The 17,055-nt window shown below is 42.0% G+C and overlaps 1 protein-coding gene across 9 annotated transcripts in view; it reads left to right on the forward strand.

The window, feature by feature from the left end:
- The first annotated feature begins 1,461 nt into the window (after nt 1–1,461).
- Nucleotides 1,462–17,055, forward strand: part of TAX1BP1 (Tax1 binding protein 1) — a 33,892-nt gene continuing 18,298 nt past the window's right edge. Inside the window, exons 1-7 of one of the 9 annotated variants that reach the window (XM_083705803.1) lie at nt 1,466–1,590; nt 3,142–3,246; nt 7,914–8,097; nt 12,053–12,155; nt 13,471–13,658; nt 14,993–15,151; nt 16,906–17,054. In XM_083705803.1, coding sequence (XP_083561929.1) covers nt 3,224–3,246; nt 7,914–8,097; nt 12,053–12,155; nt 13,471–13,658; nt 14,993–15,151; nt 16,906–17,054 — 806 coding nt within the window. In that variant the 5' untranslated portion in view covers nt 1,466–1,590; nt 3,142–3,223. Of the gene's footprint in view, nt 1,657–1,722; nt 1,793–3,141; nt 3,247–7,913; nt 8,098–12,052; nt 12,156–13,470; nt 13,659–14,992; nt 15,152–16,905; nt 17,055 lie in introns of those variants that run through there. The other 8 variants (XR_014556818.1, XM_083705805.1, XM_083705804.1 and 5 more) reach the window with 8 other exon arrangements.

The following is a 17,055-nucleotide window of genomic DNA, read 5'->3' on the forward strand; positions in this document are numbered from 1 at the left end:
TACAGACGCCGTCCCCATTTCTGATTTGATCTTGGAATGTCCCGCTTTTCCTTAGGACGCCCCAATTGCCATCAGAGAAATGTTGGAGGGTATGGAGTTAAGGCGGCCCCCAAGCCAAGGAGATAAGTTACTATACAACCTTTTGAAGATACCTGAAGGCAGATGTTGAAATGTTTTATTATGTGTTTGCTATATGTTGGAAGCTGCCCAGAGTGGTTAGGCAACCCAGTGGGGTATAATTATTTTTATTAATATTGTTATAGAATAGGGTGTCCTTATTTTCATCAGAGAAATGTTGGAGGGCGTGCACTTGCAGAGTCTGGTCTGGTGTTGAAATTCTTGCATCGCAGCAGAAGTTGGACTAGATCAGTGGTGGTGAACAGCACTCAGAACCCTCTCTGTGGGCACGCGTGCCATCGCTCCAGCACAGTTTGTAGGGGCATGAGTTTGTAGGGGCAGTGTGAGTGCCGAGTAAAGCCACGCATGCGCGAATAGCCAGTTTGCCACCTGTGGGCTGCAGCAGAAACATAAATGCTCCATTCCGCTGTCTTAAAGCATCTCGGTGCAGAACTGCCAGTAAGCCTGGCGCCATTTTGCTCCCTCTCGCACGAGTGATCTTTAGAAGTGCATCCCGGCGGGCCAGCCATCGAATCAGAGGATTGTGGGAGGTTGGAAGGAAACCCGAGGTTCACGTAAGTCCAACCCCCCTGCGATGCAGGGATCTCAACTACAGCATCCATGGCAGATGGCCATTCAGCTTCTACTTTGAAATGTCCTAAAGAAGAGTTTCTTGAAGGGAAATTATCAAAACGGCCATGTTGTCTGACAGTACAGTGGTACCTCGGGTTACATACGCTTCAGGTTACAGACTCCGCTAACCCAGAAATAGTACCTTGGGTTAAGAACTTTGCTTCAGGATGAGAACAGAAATTGTGCTCTGGTGGCGCGGCGGCAGCGGCAGACCCCATTAGCTAAAGTGGTGCTTCAGGTTAAGAACAGTTTCAGGTTAAGAACAGACCGGAACGAATTAAGTACTTAACCCGAGGTACCACTGTAATTCCCTTTTTCATGATCTCCCAAACAAGGATAATGCAAACTTTTGCCTTTCAATTAAAAGTTGTTTGTATCATTGAAAGCTCTGCTATAGTGTTTTCCTTTTAGGACAAAAGATGTTAATGTAGGAGTTGTTTTTTCTAAACTAAATTGCCATGCTGGCACTTTGCGATAAAGAAGTGGGTTGCAGTTTGGCCACTCGGTCTCTAAAAGGTTCACCATCACTGGACTAGATGATCCTTGGGGATCCCTTCCAATTCTACAACTCATATAGAGTATGAGCTACTGGTCTTCCTGAACCCGCTCAGGAGACATGACTGGGCGGCACCTTCGGTGGGCTGTGAGAACTGGCTATCAGCCAGCCAAACTAAAAGGATGACGCGGCAGGTGCGCACTTGGATTCGAGGCTGTCACGTGTGAGGAGAGCGCGAGGGGCGCTCGGAGACCGGAAGTGACGCGCGCGAAGGGGGCCGGGCTCTTGAGGCAGTAATGGCGGCCGCGCGTCTGTGTTGTTGAAGCCTCCAGCGTCCCCGATAGGTGAGGGGCCTAGTCTTCCCCGCGTCCGCGGTGAACTCCCTTCCCGGCAGTGTTGCGCGTAAGGGGGTAAAGTTACTTGCTCCGTCACAGTGACACTCGCGGGGGGGTGGCGGGAGCGGTGTCGTCTGTTGGTTCGCGTTACAGCGGAGCGAAGGCGAGGTTGCGTGTTCGTGTGGGGGAGCGCGCGGTCGCCCTTGTGGAGGTGATTTGGGGGCGGGGTCCGCTGCTTACGGAGCGGGCGGTGGGCCGTAGGCCGCGGGGGCGGGTGTATCGCCGGCTGCAGCGCGACGGCGGGGATACGGTTATGTGAACGTATCTGCGCCGGGTTCCAAGGTGACGCTGAGCTGGGGGGAGAGGGTAAGAGGACGAGGGAAGGTGGCGAATACGGCGATTCGTTCGGGATGCGGGGCTTGTGCAAGAACCGCGTCGAAATCCCACTTTTGCTTAATCTCATGTCTGTGGCGCGTGTTACGTAAGCGCCGAGAGGCTTAAGGGAAGGAGCGCCGGCTTGGCGAGGTTAGGCTTGCAGAGAAGGAAAATGGCAGCAGCGCAAGAAGTTGAGCAGGTGGACCTACTTGGGAGTTAGGTAGGGGGCAGCCCGTAGGGTTGTCTCGAAGTAATGGTGTTGCTGCGCCTCTGGGGGGCGGGGTTGGGGGAAGGGCGTGTCAAGCGCTTTTGCATTCCGTTCCATCCCGCCTGCAGGTGGAATAGCTTTGAGAGGCGCAAAGGTCAGGTTAAATTCGCCAGGCGATGGAAGCAATAATATGCAATTATCTCTATCAGGAAATAAAACCCTAGTACTTTCTGCTTCTGTTTGTTAGCACTATTCTCTTGGCTCCAGTTCAGCTCCTCCCATCAGATCCGCTCATTGTGAGCTGTGTAAACAAGCGGCCTCTTAAAGTCCCGAACAGCTTTCGCTTTTGCCAGCTTTGACGTGCAGCTGCTTGCAAACTCCTGCGGGATTTTAGTACTTAACACATCAGTTTTGACTACTGTTTAATGACAGGTAGAAATACTGCTGCTCTAGATGACTTTTCCAGACAGAGTAGCCACCTTTGCTTGTTGGAATAGATTTTAAACTGCGAGTTGCATGAGGTGGCGCGGGCGTTGTATCTTTAAGGTAGGATTGCTACTGTGTATCACAGTGGTTGTTTACCCTTGGAGTAAGCAGCTATTGAAGGATTTTAAAAAAAATAAAATAAAAATACGAATTCTTAGATAAATATTGACTTAAATGTTTGGGGTAATTTACTGCCTTTAGAAAGCTGGTCTTGAATGAGCTTGAAAAACATTCATTTTCAGTGTTCCTATTTGTAATGGAAACAAGAAAAAAAGTGTTTAGCTCTACTAGGTAGAACCTAATAATCAATGGAGAACGGTGGTTCTTGAATAGAAAATATATAGATAGTAGGTTGCACTGTTGATGCTGCTCTGTTAAAGAGGACATCGAGTGCTTTTAAACAGTAACTCTTAGGAAGATAGTCACAATCCATGGTGTGTGGAATACTATGGTAAATAAGTATTAATGCTGAGGCATACTATTCCCTCCAGACCAAAGTGACATTGATGAAGCTACCATTTCCAATTTAATATGCAAGCTTCTGAAGTATGCCAAAAACCTTCCTAAAGCTGGATGCTGCAAGAATTCTTCAAAAGGTACAAAAAATGTTTCTTATTGAAGGCATGGTATTAAACCCTTGTTTGCAGATTGTTCTTAAGAGAATGAGAGAAATTATTGTGGAGTTAATCAGGTTAGATTATTGCCTTGGGCTAGGGACTCAAGTTTTACAAATATGCTGGGATAAAAACACGATGGAGGTATTTCTGGAAATACAAAAACTAATTATAAACCATATCTTTCTTTAGCACAGAAGTAAAACATGTTCAGCTTGATGTCCTTTACAGGAAATTCTGATATTAAGAACAACATTCATAAAAAACCATTTACCTACCTTTTTTGCACTACGATCCCATAAAACAAGTTTTATGGCATCAAAGAACAGATTTGTTGTAGTACAAACTACCACTGAGCAGAACCCTTTTCATCAAGCACATGAAACATAATCACCATTTGAATTATACATGTGTCTGAAAAGAATAATAAGTCATAAAATACAAATGGTGTTTCATTCTTATTTAAATATTCCAATGAAACAGGATAATCACTGATCAGTTATAACTGCGGTGAGTTAACAGAAGGTCCCTAGTTTTGTGATGCCAATGAAGTTTCAATCCTGATGCCTGAATCTTGTGACCATACTCTGTTGTGCTTGATGTGACTGACTTCTGAGTATACTGGTACAGGATTTTGTTGTTAATGTAGTAGAAGGGGGAAAATCTCCCCTAAAGTGGATTTGAGCCTTTTGCATAGTAAATAGAAGGCCTCTGGTCAAAGCTCTGCAGGCATGTCTGTCCAAATATAGTTTTGCTCCTGCAGATACATAACTTCATGAAGCTATGGGAATTTTTGTGTCATTCCTCAGTGGAGTCTGAGGATAGTGACCAGTAAACATGGTGAAGAGTTGCTTTTCAGCCTCTTGTATATGTAGACCAGTTAGTTCATGATAACTACCCTTCCTTTGTCAGTGTGATTATGATGATTCAGATATGTTTTGGATGCTTTTTGTGGTGTCATGTTTGGCATAGCTGAGATTGTGGCAACAATACTACCCGCTAATGATGTTTTCCTACACATGGTGACAAACACAATCTGTTTCTGTGACTATCAGAAAGGAGTCTTATTAAAAACTGTTTTTAAAATAAGCTTCCCATTATGTATTGACTCAACTCAGGAGTGCTCATTACCTTAGTTACCTTGTGAACTTGATATTCCCGTACACAACAGTTGGCTAAATTATGCAGTCTAATGTTCTTTATCTCACAGTTGCTAGCATAGATTAGCACCCATTCACTCGTAAATCATGCTTTTGTAATGAGGTTTTCACTATAACTTTGGATTAAGTCATTATGTGCATTTGCCTTTAATAAGGAACAAGATGGAGGGAGTGAGCATAAGAATCTCTTGGATCAGACTGGATAGCCAATGTGGTGCTCTTGGTGGTGCAGATTACAGTGCCTATAATGCCTGAAAATAGGCCTTGCTGGCTGGGGCTCATGAGAATTGCAGGCCATAGTATCTGGAAGACATCACCTTGGCTATGCCTGGATCAGAACAAATGTAGTCCTCATCCTGATTCCCACATTGGCTACTCACCTGCCACCAAGAAGCTTACAGTCAGAGTTAGAAGGTAAAACAGGTGTCTTCCCAGCAACAGGCGTTCATTGGCAAGCTAACTTTGGGTCTAGGCTGATGAAAGTTTGGAGCAGTTAAACAACATTGGAATGACTACAAGTTTCCCACACTGAGCCTAGGGCTTGCCAATTGGAAGGTCGGCGGTTTGAATCCCCACGACGGGTTGAGCTCCCGTTGTTCGGTCCCAGCTCTTGCCAACCTAGCAGTTCAAAAGCACGTCAAAGTGCAAGTAGATAAACAGGTACCACTCCATCGGGAAGGTAAACAGTGTTTCCGTGCGCTGCTCTGGTTTGCCAGAAGCGGCTTAGTCATGCTGGCCACATGACCCGGAAGCTGTACGCCGGCTCCCTCGGCCAGTAAAGTGAGATGAGCTCCGCAACCCCAGAGTCGTACGCGACTGGACTTAACTGTCAGGGGTTCTTTACCTAGACTAGTGGTCAAGACCGCGTTCTTTGACAGCAAATTCCATCATGCAGTGATGTGGCACAGAAAATTTTCTAAAACTGAAAATTTTCTAGCAGTATCTTTTGTGGAAACTTTATCAATTTCATCAGTTTGTTAGTAATAATGAATGGATGCCAATTGCAATTATTACGTTAGATAAGTTTGGTAGTTTCAAAGTGTTTATCTTTGTTTACTAATTACAAGTAATATAAATGTTCTCAAAGCCAGTGAAGCATTTTGCAATGCAAACTACCCTGTGCAAAATTTGCGTAGGATTCTCCCTCCCCCCATTTGAACCTTTCCCACAAAATCCACATCAGTGTTCTAGTGTTAGGAAATGCATCTGGCTGTTAGCCAGAAGGTTGGGAGTTTGAGCCCACCCAGGGACAGCTGTGGGCAGGATTCCTGCATTACAGGGGCTTAGATTAGCTGACCCCCGGATCCCTTCCAACTCTGCAATGCTATTATTCTGTCTGTCCTGAATCTGCCAGTTAATTTTATTGAGAGACAAGAGCACTAATATTAGAGGCAGAAAATCTTGTCTGTTCTTACCCATGCATACATTTTTAAAATCTTGTATTTTTCTAGTTCAGTATAAAATAGATCAGCTTTTTCTCTTAAGAAAATTGTTCCAATCACTTGATAATTTTGGCTGTCATGTGCCTTTTTATCTCCTTGAGGTGGCATGACCAAATGTGAAGTTGCACATTCAATTTATATGAGGCATTTATGTATAGACAGTTTAATTTTAGCCCCTTTTCTTGTAATAGCTAGCATGGGAATTTCTCTCTTCCATGCTGCAGAGAGAGCTGATGTTTTCAGTAAGCTATTAATTGTGACCCAAATATCTCTCTCCTAATTAGTCACTGCCAGTTCAGACTTTGTGAACTTGGCATTTTTTTGCTCCAGTATGCATTATGCTTATTTTGCTTTAACATTTTTGCCATTTTGTGGGTCCATTCACCTAATTTACAGATAGCTTTTTGGAACTCTTTACAGGCTGCATTTACCTTCCTGAATAATTGGATGCCATTTGCTAATTGGCATTTTATCTGTTTAGTTTTAACTTCAAATCATTTTTGACAGGGCAGGGGAACCTGCAGCAATGATGGAAGTTACAGTACGACATCTTGAGTGCTGCACATTCCCCATCCCTGATGGATAAACACAAGGAAACATGGGGTTAGAAAAAGGATGCTGGACTGGAAATTTCAGTATTCATGCTATATCCATCTTAAAGAGGCCAACTTTGGGACTTCAGAACCTTAATGGTGCTGTTTAAATGTATTATTGGCCTGACAGATTCTGGAAGGCATGCAATGAATATGATATTTTGGACCAGACAGGAGGTTTGCCTGGAAATAATAGGGTTTACTGCAGTCCTGTTATGGTCACTTCACTTCTGGGTGAGATTTAGATTGATACTGGCAGTTTTCCTCTGCAGGGATGGTGGATCCATTAAGTTGGTCTGCTTTTGGAGACACATGGAATCCAATAAAATTCCTGAATGCTTTTGAGGAATTTCAAGATGATGTGACTAACATTCTTTTTTTAGTCTCTGCTGTCATTTTGAAATCGTTGCCTCTCAGGCACTGCAGAGGTGTTTGGTTCCTTGGTTTACCTTGAAACAAATGGGGAGACAAGTTGGTCCATAGATGGTGTAAGTCTCTCAAGTATAAGTCTGATGACTCAGGAATAGTGCATCAAGAAGGTGGTGTCTCCTTGTAAGAGGGTGTGTGTCTATGCCTTAAGAAGCTCACTTGAAAACCTGACGATTTGTAATGACTACAGGCAGTGGTCAATTACATTCCATAAGCCTGTCGAATTCCACCCCTTTTTGTGACCTTTTTAAGTCATTTATATGTTTGACACAATGCATGCGTGCGTGGTTGTGAAATTTCAGATACGCCTAAACCGGTTGCCTATATTGCCCAGCTGTAAATATCCTCTTTTCAGAAAGGTGGTGGCAGTTCAGCTCCAGCCACTTCTGGATGAAATGGATTATCTAGATCTTGTTGAATTCCAATTCACATCAGTTCCACTTGGCATGCCAGTACTCAGGATGATGGAAGTTGGGAGTCCAAAAATCTGGAGGGCACCAGGTTGGGGGGGAAAGCATTGGCAGCCCTGACGGATGACCTTCATGGGAGTGAAGCAGGGGAGTTTGACCCTGCTTTAGATATGTAATATATGTTTAGATCCTCTTAGCATGTTGTGCGGATAAAGCTAATTTAGTGGATGGTACGATGTGTGGAGGCACTCTCATCCTGCCAACCCAGTGGTTATGTACTGTGTGTTAAATGAGTCTTTAAAATGGGAATGAGAATACCACAAACAAATTAGCCATCTTTTTCTTAAGTTCCTTTCCTAAGTTTTATATTTTAAATAACTTTTGGGATTGTGTTCTATTTTTAGGGTGCTGTGGTTTTTTTGTTTCACATTTTTCTTACATTTTTTGCCTATTGGCTTTAATTTATATTTGTATGACTCAATTTTATTCATACTTTTGGATGCTATCCTGCAATCTTTTATGAAGGGTGGTAAAGAAATTTAGGTTGTCTGTACCTTCAAAACTTGGAATCATACAAATTACTGTTTTAATAGGAATTTTAACATTATTTTACAGAGCAACTATGTCATCCTTTCAAGAAGTTCCGTCTTCAAACAGTGCCCTGCAGACTTCAAATTTTGCACATGTCATCTTTCAGAATGTAGCAAAAAGTTACCTTCCAAATGTGCACCTTGAGTGCCATTACACTCTGACTCCCTATATACGCCCTCACCAAAAAGATTGGGTTGGTATTTTCAAGGTAAGCAAGTTTATAGCATGTTTTAATATATGATAAGGTTTCACTTCTTTTAATTAGAAGATACACATGAAAATGGGATAAACTGGTTGGGAATGTGTTTTGCTTTAGAAATATAAATGAGTTTATGGCAACATTGTAGCTGAATTCCTGCTGCTTTTGAGGCCATATCACCATTTGTGCGGTGGGAAGGTACCAATAAATTACTTACACCTCCCACTAAGGCGGAACCATGTACCCTCTCCCTTACAATTTAATCTACATAATTTAATCACAAAATATGAACCTGTCCACTTTGTAGAGATTTTCTCTGCTCTTCATCCCACCATCTGAGTTGTGTTTGATTGGGATGCAGAGAAAGGCATTCCCTTTGGTCATACCTGGAGGCTCATCTCTCTGATTGCCTTCAGCTTTTGTAAATTTTTCTTTCTTTCCAGTAGGTATTTGGTTCGTTGGGTTAATATATTTTAATCTACCTAGTATGTTGGTGGTTATATTTTACCTACTGCTTCTTTTGTTCTTTATATTATTTTAATGTTTTGATTATATTTTTAATAAAAGATATTTTATAATATCAGGTGCTTTATAATGACTCAATAAGGGTTAGTCATTTTTGCTATACATATTTATGAAAGCAAATATCTCCTACTAGATGTACTCTTCAATTTAAACATTCTTCCTTTTTTTGTTGTGATTTTACTCTTTTCTATACCTTTACTAAAATAATTTTCCTGTGCATGTTTACTTGGAAGTGAGTCGTGCTGTGTTCAGTGATCATACTTGGAAAGAAATCTAATGATCATACACATATTATTATTAATAATAATAATTTTTATTTATTTATACCCCGCCCTCCCCAGCCAAGGCCGGGCTCAGAGCGGCTTACAAGCAATAATAAAAACAAGATGAATGATTGCAACTTAAAAACAAAAATAAAATACAACATTAAAATAATGGAACATTAAAATATTAAAATGTAGCCTCATCGCAGGAGGAGAACGAAAAGAAAGAAGAAAAGAAAAAAGAGAGAGGGAGGGAATCAAATTGGCTCCAAGCCAAAGGCCAGGCGGAACAACTCTGTCTTACAGGCCCTGCGGAAAGAAATCAGATCCTGCAGGGCCCTGGTCTCATGAGGCAGAGCGTTCCACCAGGCCGGAGCCAGAGTTGAAAAGGCCCTGGCTCTGGTTGAAGCCAATCTAACTTCTTTAGGGCCTGGGACCACCAGGGTGTTGTTATTTATGGACCTTGAGGCTCTCCGTGGGGCATACCAGGAGAGGCGGTCCCGTAGGTACGAGGGTCCTAGGCCGTGAAGGGCTTTAAAGGTCAAAAGCAGCACCTTAAATCTGACCCTGTACTCCACTGGGAGCCAGTGCAGCTTGAAAAGCACTGGGTGAATATGCTCCCATGGCAGAGACCCCGTGAGGAGCCTCGCTGCAGCATTCTGTACCCGCTGGAGTTTCTGGGACAGCTTCAAGGGCAGCCCCACATAGAGCGAATTACAGTAGTCAAGCCTGGAGATGACCGTCGCATGGATCACTGTGGCCAGGTCGGGGCGGGAAAGGTAAGGGACCAACTGCTTGATGCGGTGAAGGTGGAAAAATGTCGCCTTGGCTGTTGCTGTAACTTGCGCCTCCATAGAAAGGGAGGCATCAAGGATTACACCCAAACTCTTAACGGAAGGCAATGGCACTAATTGGGCACCCGCAAGAGAAGGGAGTTGGTCCCTCATCCCCATGCCATCCCGACCTAGCCATAGGACCTCTGTCTTCGAAGGATTTAGTTTCATTCGGCTCCCACGAAACCATCCAGCCACAGCTTCCAAGCATCTGGTCAGTGTGTTCGGGGCCGAGTCAGTGTGGCCATCCATCAGCAGATAGAGCTGAGTTTCATCAGCATATTGGTGACAGCCCAGCGCAAAGCTCCGGATAATCTGGGCAAGGGGGCGCATAAAGATGTTATATTAAGAGAAGCCGGTATTGTAAACAAGATTCCATGTTAACCTCTTTGAGTTATAGAATGCCTTATTGTACCTGAGAATTGATGAGGCAAGAAAACGCAAACAGTGTTCTACAAGATATAAGAAAAAAATGGAACTTGGAAATTATTACCTTGTGCATAGCCTTTGTGGAGTACGCAGTTTGTGAAAATCTTTCAGCCTGATCTCTAGTCTCATACCAGTGTTGGAGCAAATGTCAGTATTGCACAAAACGTTGGTGGTTTGCATGCTCTTATCTGAGATTCACAGATATGGAAAAAGGTTGCACAACGCCTGTTTGTTCCATGAGGGTCAAGGGATCAACATGGAAGAAAGCTAGGTCCAGGAATGTATATTTACAACTCCAAACCCCCTATGAAGGCTTCATATTAACCTTGGCACACAGCAGATTTGAATCTTAGACTGGGTTTGTTAAGCTTGCTTATGCACTGGCTCAGAACAATTAATGCAGTCTGAGTTAGCATCTAGGTTGTGCTAGTTCCTGCTGTTGTCAGTACTGTAATATAGGTTCCGATGGCAGACATGCAGCTTTCTGCTGACTTCCTGGTGGGGGTTCAGCAAGTCTTGAAGTGGGTTGCTGTATAAGAAGTTTCCTTATACCAGTATGTACCTATAAACCATGTAAGTTAACGCTGGAGGATTATTGATTGGTTGTACAGTAAGTGCACACAGTTCTTCCCTCCCTTTCATGTTTAAGCATTCAAACTGTGGCATTGTAAGTATAAGAATTACTTGCAAGTAAGTTCCAGTTAAAGACCCAAACTTGCTCCTTGGCAAAGCCAAGACATGCTGAAGACTATCCTCATGAGAAGACCTACTTGCTAGGAATGATTGTGGTCTGCCATTCTTTATTTGAGAGCTAGCATACTGTAGTGGCTTGTTTCAGGCTCTGATTGGAGAGCCTCAGGTTCATATCTCCATTAAGCCATAAAGTTTCCTAGGTGAGTTTGGGCCAGTTGCCACCACCCCAGCTTACTGGGGTGTGGTGAATATAAAATGGGGAGGGAACCTTGCTACTTGGAGGAAGTGAAGGATAGAAAAGTAGCAATGTCAGACTGGAACATCTCATGTCCCCTCCTTGCTGGTAGATCCACTTGTAGGTGCATCTGTGTTGGTCTTCAAATAGCAGACTTTTAGGAATCCAAACTATTCACAAGGGAGTATCTTTCAAATGAAGCACTCATTTACCAGCAATGAAACCTGAAAATGGCCCTCTTCCCAGCCAGTTTTAAAGTTAACAGTGTGGTGGCTGTCTGACTATTGTTAACTCTTAGACTAATGTAAATAGGATAAATTTCCACTTTTTAACTTTTTAGTATTCATTATGTCTCTGGGCTTAGTGCAATTAGTTTATATCCTGGTGCAGGTGGCAGAAGCATATTTTTTTACCAACTTCCTGATCAAACATCCTTTTATAACAAAGGGAAACGGTGGGGTTGGGCGAAAAAACAAACTGAATGCAAGGGTAGGATACAATTGGAGTGAAACCTATGATGAAATTATTCTAGAGGTAATAGTTTTAATGTTTATCCTCACTGTAGAACAAGCAAAAAAATTATGGGGGAGGGGGTAAGATTAGGTATTAAAATAGCTACTGCCAAAGGGTCTCTGTAGCTTGCATAAGTGAAAGGAAAGCTTTCAAGCTAGTGCAGAAACTCTGTTCCTACTTTATTAAGAGTCGCAAAGCTGTGAAGACACATTTTGGAGGGTTCAGTGTGTCTCATGGCCCCCCCTTTTTGTGCCTAAGACCATATTGGAACATTATCAGTAGCTAAATTATTGAGAAACTGCAGTGTTGAGACAATTATACAGTGTTGAGACAAAACCACATTAAGCATATAAATATGCACAGCGGTGGTTGATTGGATTTTTAAATGCATACTTTTCTTGGATGATTTGAAAGTTAATTTTTACAAAGAATTGTGCATAATTATATAGTGATAAGGCTGCTTTTTACTTTAGGTTGGTTGGAGTACTGCACGAGATTATTACACATTTCTGTGGTCACCTATGCCTGACAACTATGTGGAAGGATCAACAGTTAACTCTGTGCTGTCTTTTCAAGGTAAATTTTAAATTGGTTGCTATGTCTGCTTAGGTTTTTTGTGTTGCTTATTTAGAACTTCAAAAACATCCATATATTTTGTTATAAGTTATACCATTTCTATTGACTTATCATTTATTTAGTACAGCTTTGATTCAAACCTTTGGGCACATAAACATTATAGTTAGATGTTCTGGGTAAGTGGATCTATGCTATTCCTTGTGTTTAATTGGAGTACCCTTCAGTGTTCTTCACTATTTAACCATGTGGTAAAGATGACTTACCCTCTTAACATTCTGGGATAGAGCTCAGTGATAAGCAATGGGATCTATACTTCCTGGCTTTTCTGAGAAATCTGTTGGAGTTCCTTTCATGCCTGCTCTTAATGTATAATGGGCACACAATGTATGATACAGAATGTATAACCTGCTGTATCCCCAGGTCCTATAGTCAAGCAAATACGGAGTATTGCCTACAGAGTCTCTACTCAGCTGTTTCATTTTCCAGGACCTTGCATGAGTCACCTTGGTCATTCCATCTTCTGGGTCTTCTATCTTCTTCCCCAGAAGGCATTACTATCAAAAGGGGGTTGCCTTTCTTTTATTGTGGTGTTAGCTGGTGAAGAGGTTGGGAGCTGCAGGCAAAGGTTCTGGACCCAGTATAGCCTGTATTGTAGTGTCATCTTTATTCAGTTCCCAAAGGATGCATGAGCACTTTACCTTTTGGATATAGGTGGGGTGGGTGAGTGACCAGTTCTCTTTTTCCATCTCCTGTACTGTAGATGGAAGAGTCTTAACATCATGTGAGCCATACTCCTGAGCTTGGAGTCAAGTGGGAGGCACTGCCCCCTTCCCTCTAAATCAGCTGAGTGTTCCACCCACAAGAGGAATGTGAAGCCATAAAACATGGAGGGGCACATCCAGTCTTGACTTACAGCTGACCAGCACCACCCAAACAATCACTTGGTGTTACTAATTCCCAGCTGGTCTGGCTAAATGAGTCTATATGTAGGCAGCTTTGCAGCTCTATCTCCTCAGGTGATCATGCATGTGAGGGATGCTGACCCAAGAGGACATTAGACCTCCATGACCAAGGAAAGTGAGGCAAGTGGCAGCTACCTGCTGTCCTAAGGCCTATCTCCTGTTGGTGTATTTTAGTCTCTCTTATAGTGTCTGAACAAAGCAAGACTTTCCCCTTCAAAGGAACAAAAGCAACTTGAAATTCAGGGTGGGAACTTCCTCATCCTGTATACAGTTTGTTTGTCTGGCTCTGAAGGACAGGAGTCTGTCCCTGTTCTAAGTGCCCCCCTGAACATGGTCTTTAAATTTTTCATTAGGATACTACCTTCCGAATGATGATGGTGAATTTTACCAGTTCTGCTATGTAACACATAAGGGTGAGATCCGTGGAGCAAGCACTCCATTTCAGTTTCGAACATCATCTCCTGTTGAAGAATTGTTGACGATGGAAGATGAAGGGAATTCAGACATGTTGGTGGTGACCACAAAGGCTGGACTTCTTGAGGTTTGTGATACCTGTGATACCTGTTTATTTAGCTGTACAGCGTAGAACTGAACTTCTGTCAAGTTAGAATTAAAGGGTTGTATCCATACTTGGGATAGACGCATTAAGATGAATGGACATCAATCATGTAGGTCCATTCATTTCAGTGGGTATACTCCAAGTATAACTTAGGAGTGCAGTATGGCATTTTGTAAAAATGAATACTTTGACAGTAGCTACCTTAACATACACAGGTGTTTCTCAGCTGGGAGCAAATGCTTGTGGAGACACTAGAAAATCTTAGATTAATGGATATTTTCTACATTGTCTGCAGCTGTGTGTATGCTCACTTGTATGTGCACATACACTTACCCATGAACTTCTCCACTTTAAATCCATAGCCTAAAAAGCACTTCAGAGCTCAAAAGTAGGTTGCAAAGCTTCTGTGAGGAAGGAAGGTATTGTGATGTGACAGGGTCATTAGGAATAATTAGTAGAGGGGAGAAAGGGTTGAGAGACTTCACTATTATTCATGCCAGTTTGTGGCATGGTGCAAGGATAAGGATCACGTGGGAATGCTGTCTGTTGCAGACCTTTGTGCTCAAACTTGTGGATGATTCTCAACAGAATAGAGATGGCATATAAGGATAGTTTGAGCTTGGCAGAGTGTGCCAGTATCCTTCAGCGTGATTGCTTACATGGGAATGTGGTTGAGATTCCTGCATTGCAGGGGGTTGGACTAGACCCTTGGGGGTACCTTCCAGATTTACGATTCTGTGGTGAAGTCCTCAAGAGGGCTTAAGTTCCTAAAGGATCCCATGATGCTCGTTTCTAAGGTTCTGGCGGTTACTTATAGTTGAGAGATACAAATAAACTTTTACAAATCATGGAAATTGGATACTTCTTGTAACTATAAATAGTAAACGCGTTTCTATGCGCTCTGGCTTCCATCATGGTGTTCCGTTGTGCCAGAAGTGGTTTAGTCATGCTGGTCACATGACCTAGAAAGCTGTTTGTGGACAAACGCTGGCTCCCTCGGCCTGAAGCGAAATGAGCGCCGCACCCCATGGTTGCCATTTACTGGACTTAACCATCCAGGGCTCCTTTACCTTTTGCCTTAAAAAAAAAAAGTAGTTATCTGTGCTGACTATTAACCTGACATAAAAATTCAGCCTTAATTTACGATTAATGTGTGATAAAGTGGGTGGTCAGATATTAAAGTAAATATGGGAACTATTATTTTGCTTTTGTGTACTTCATTATTCAGCTTGAAAGAAATTATACTTACAAATATGTAATGTTATGGTGATACTGAGGTAAGAACTACCATGTAAGATGGGATTATGTCGTTTTAGTTCCAGATTGAAAAAACTCTGAAAGAAAAAGAAGAACTATTAAAGGTTACTGCTTCACTTGAAAAGGAAACCCTGCAGCTTAGAGATCAAGTTGAAAGACTGGAAAAAGAACTGAACCGTGAAAAGGAAAGATGTGATCAGCTTGAAGCACAGCAAAAGGTAACTCCTATAGTTCAAAAAAGCTTAAAAGAATTGTACATTTTCAAAGGCAGATTAAAACTTTAAAAAAACTTTTAAAATACGTCAGAGTTCAGGATAGAGGATGCACAACATAATTTCAAAGTTTTTGGCAATGGATATACTTTCCAGAATGTATGTAGGTGTAACATAAATATCTACTCTTCTGATAGCTTTTAATATTGCTGTGTCTTGATAACTTGGTAGAACTTTTCAAAAAGTTTTGTTTCAGGCTGTTTTCACCCAGGACTAACTCAATGGAAGACAGAAACACACTTTTAAAAATTTTAATATCTAGCTTAAGTTGTATGAGGGAGCAGTTTTCCAAATGTTTCCATTGTCTTGCACAGCACAAGCTTGTTTAATATAACAAACAAATGATATGTTGTATTAAGCCAGGTAATGCCCACACTGCAGTGCAGCCTTGTACAGTCATTTGTCTCCTTCTCGTGACAAACTAATACTAGGATCCTGGATTAGACTTAAATATTATGTTAGTGTCTACTCTTAGCTCCCTTATGTATAATTTTGGTATATAGTAAATCAGTTAACATGTCTCTTTGTTGATCCTGTAAACATTTGAAAAATGTTTCCATATGTATAGACTAAATAAAGAGTCCTGACAGATTCATTGGTTTCATAATTTTTCTCTTTCTGCAAGTTAATAAAAATCATGGTTTTATGGCTTTCTTTTCTTTTTCTTTGCTGTTCTAGTCTTCTATTAATAATCTTAGAATGGCGTAAAAATAAATGTATATTTGTTTTGTACAACTCTTTTAAAGGTACTCAAATATGGAAGATACATTTCAGTGCCCGTTGATTTGCAGTTCCTTTGGTTACAAAATGATAGGGATAATTTTGTTTCTTTGGTAGTTGCAGAAGCTCAGTTTAGACTTAACTTAAACACTATATAGTGCTGCCCACCTAGCAGTTCGAAAGCACGTCAAAGTGCAAGTAGATAAATAGGTACCGCTCCGGCGGGAAGGTAAATGGCGTTTCCGTGCGCTGCTCTGGTTTGCCAGAAGCAGCTTAGTCATGCTGGCCACATGACCTGGAAGCTGTACGCCAGCTCCCTCAGCCAGTAAAGCGAGATGAGCGCCACAACCCCAGAGTCGGCCACGACTAGACCTAATGGTCAGGGGTCCCTTTACCTTTATATAGTGTTGTACCCAACAAAATCACTTAGCTGACAGTAATGCATCCATCGGCCGCATGGAGTGGGAAGCAATGTTAGTCTCACCCCCACTCCACCAACACACATTCTCACACTTTTCTTAATTTCCCCCCAAAGGGTTGAGGGGATCCTCTAGGACAGATTTGGGAGTGGGAGGCTCAGAGGTTGCATGGGTGGTATCCAGTCATGGTAGTCATTCTCCTCACAGGAAGCTCATTCATAGTGTGGTGCAACAACTACATCCACTTGTTTCTCTACACTTTCAAAATGTGTTTTTCAACCTCTAGGGCAGCAGCTGTTTTTGTTAGATTTTGAAGAGTTAAGCTTCTGCATTGCATTGCAGAATTGCTTGGCAACAACATCAATACTCAACTTGTGCTAATGTTTCATTGGATCCTGCCCTTTGAACTGCAGGAATATAATCATGGTGGAGGTTCTGTGTGGTTTCTTAGTACAAATTGCTCAGATCTCATGATGTTAAACTCGCTGATAGCAATATTATTTTCCTTTAGAATTGTATACCCAAAATGTTCTTTGACAAATGCCCTTTTGCTTTTGCAAGGATAATTCGAAAACTGCAGAAACTCTTAAAACTGAAAATGAAGAACTCAAGAAAAAGCAGAATGAGGCTACCTCCAAAGTTCTACAGCTTGAAGAAGACATCATGACTGTTACTCAGAAAGCTATTGCAAAAGAAACTGAGTTAGACAGG

Source organism: Podarcis gaigeae (assembly GCF_964106915.1).
Source record: "Podarcis gaigeae genome assembly, chromosome: 12".
Lineage (NCBI taxonomy): Eukaryota > Metazoa > Chordata > Lepidosauria > Squamata > Lacertidae > Podarcis > Podarcis gaigeae.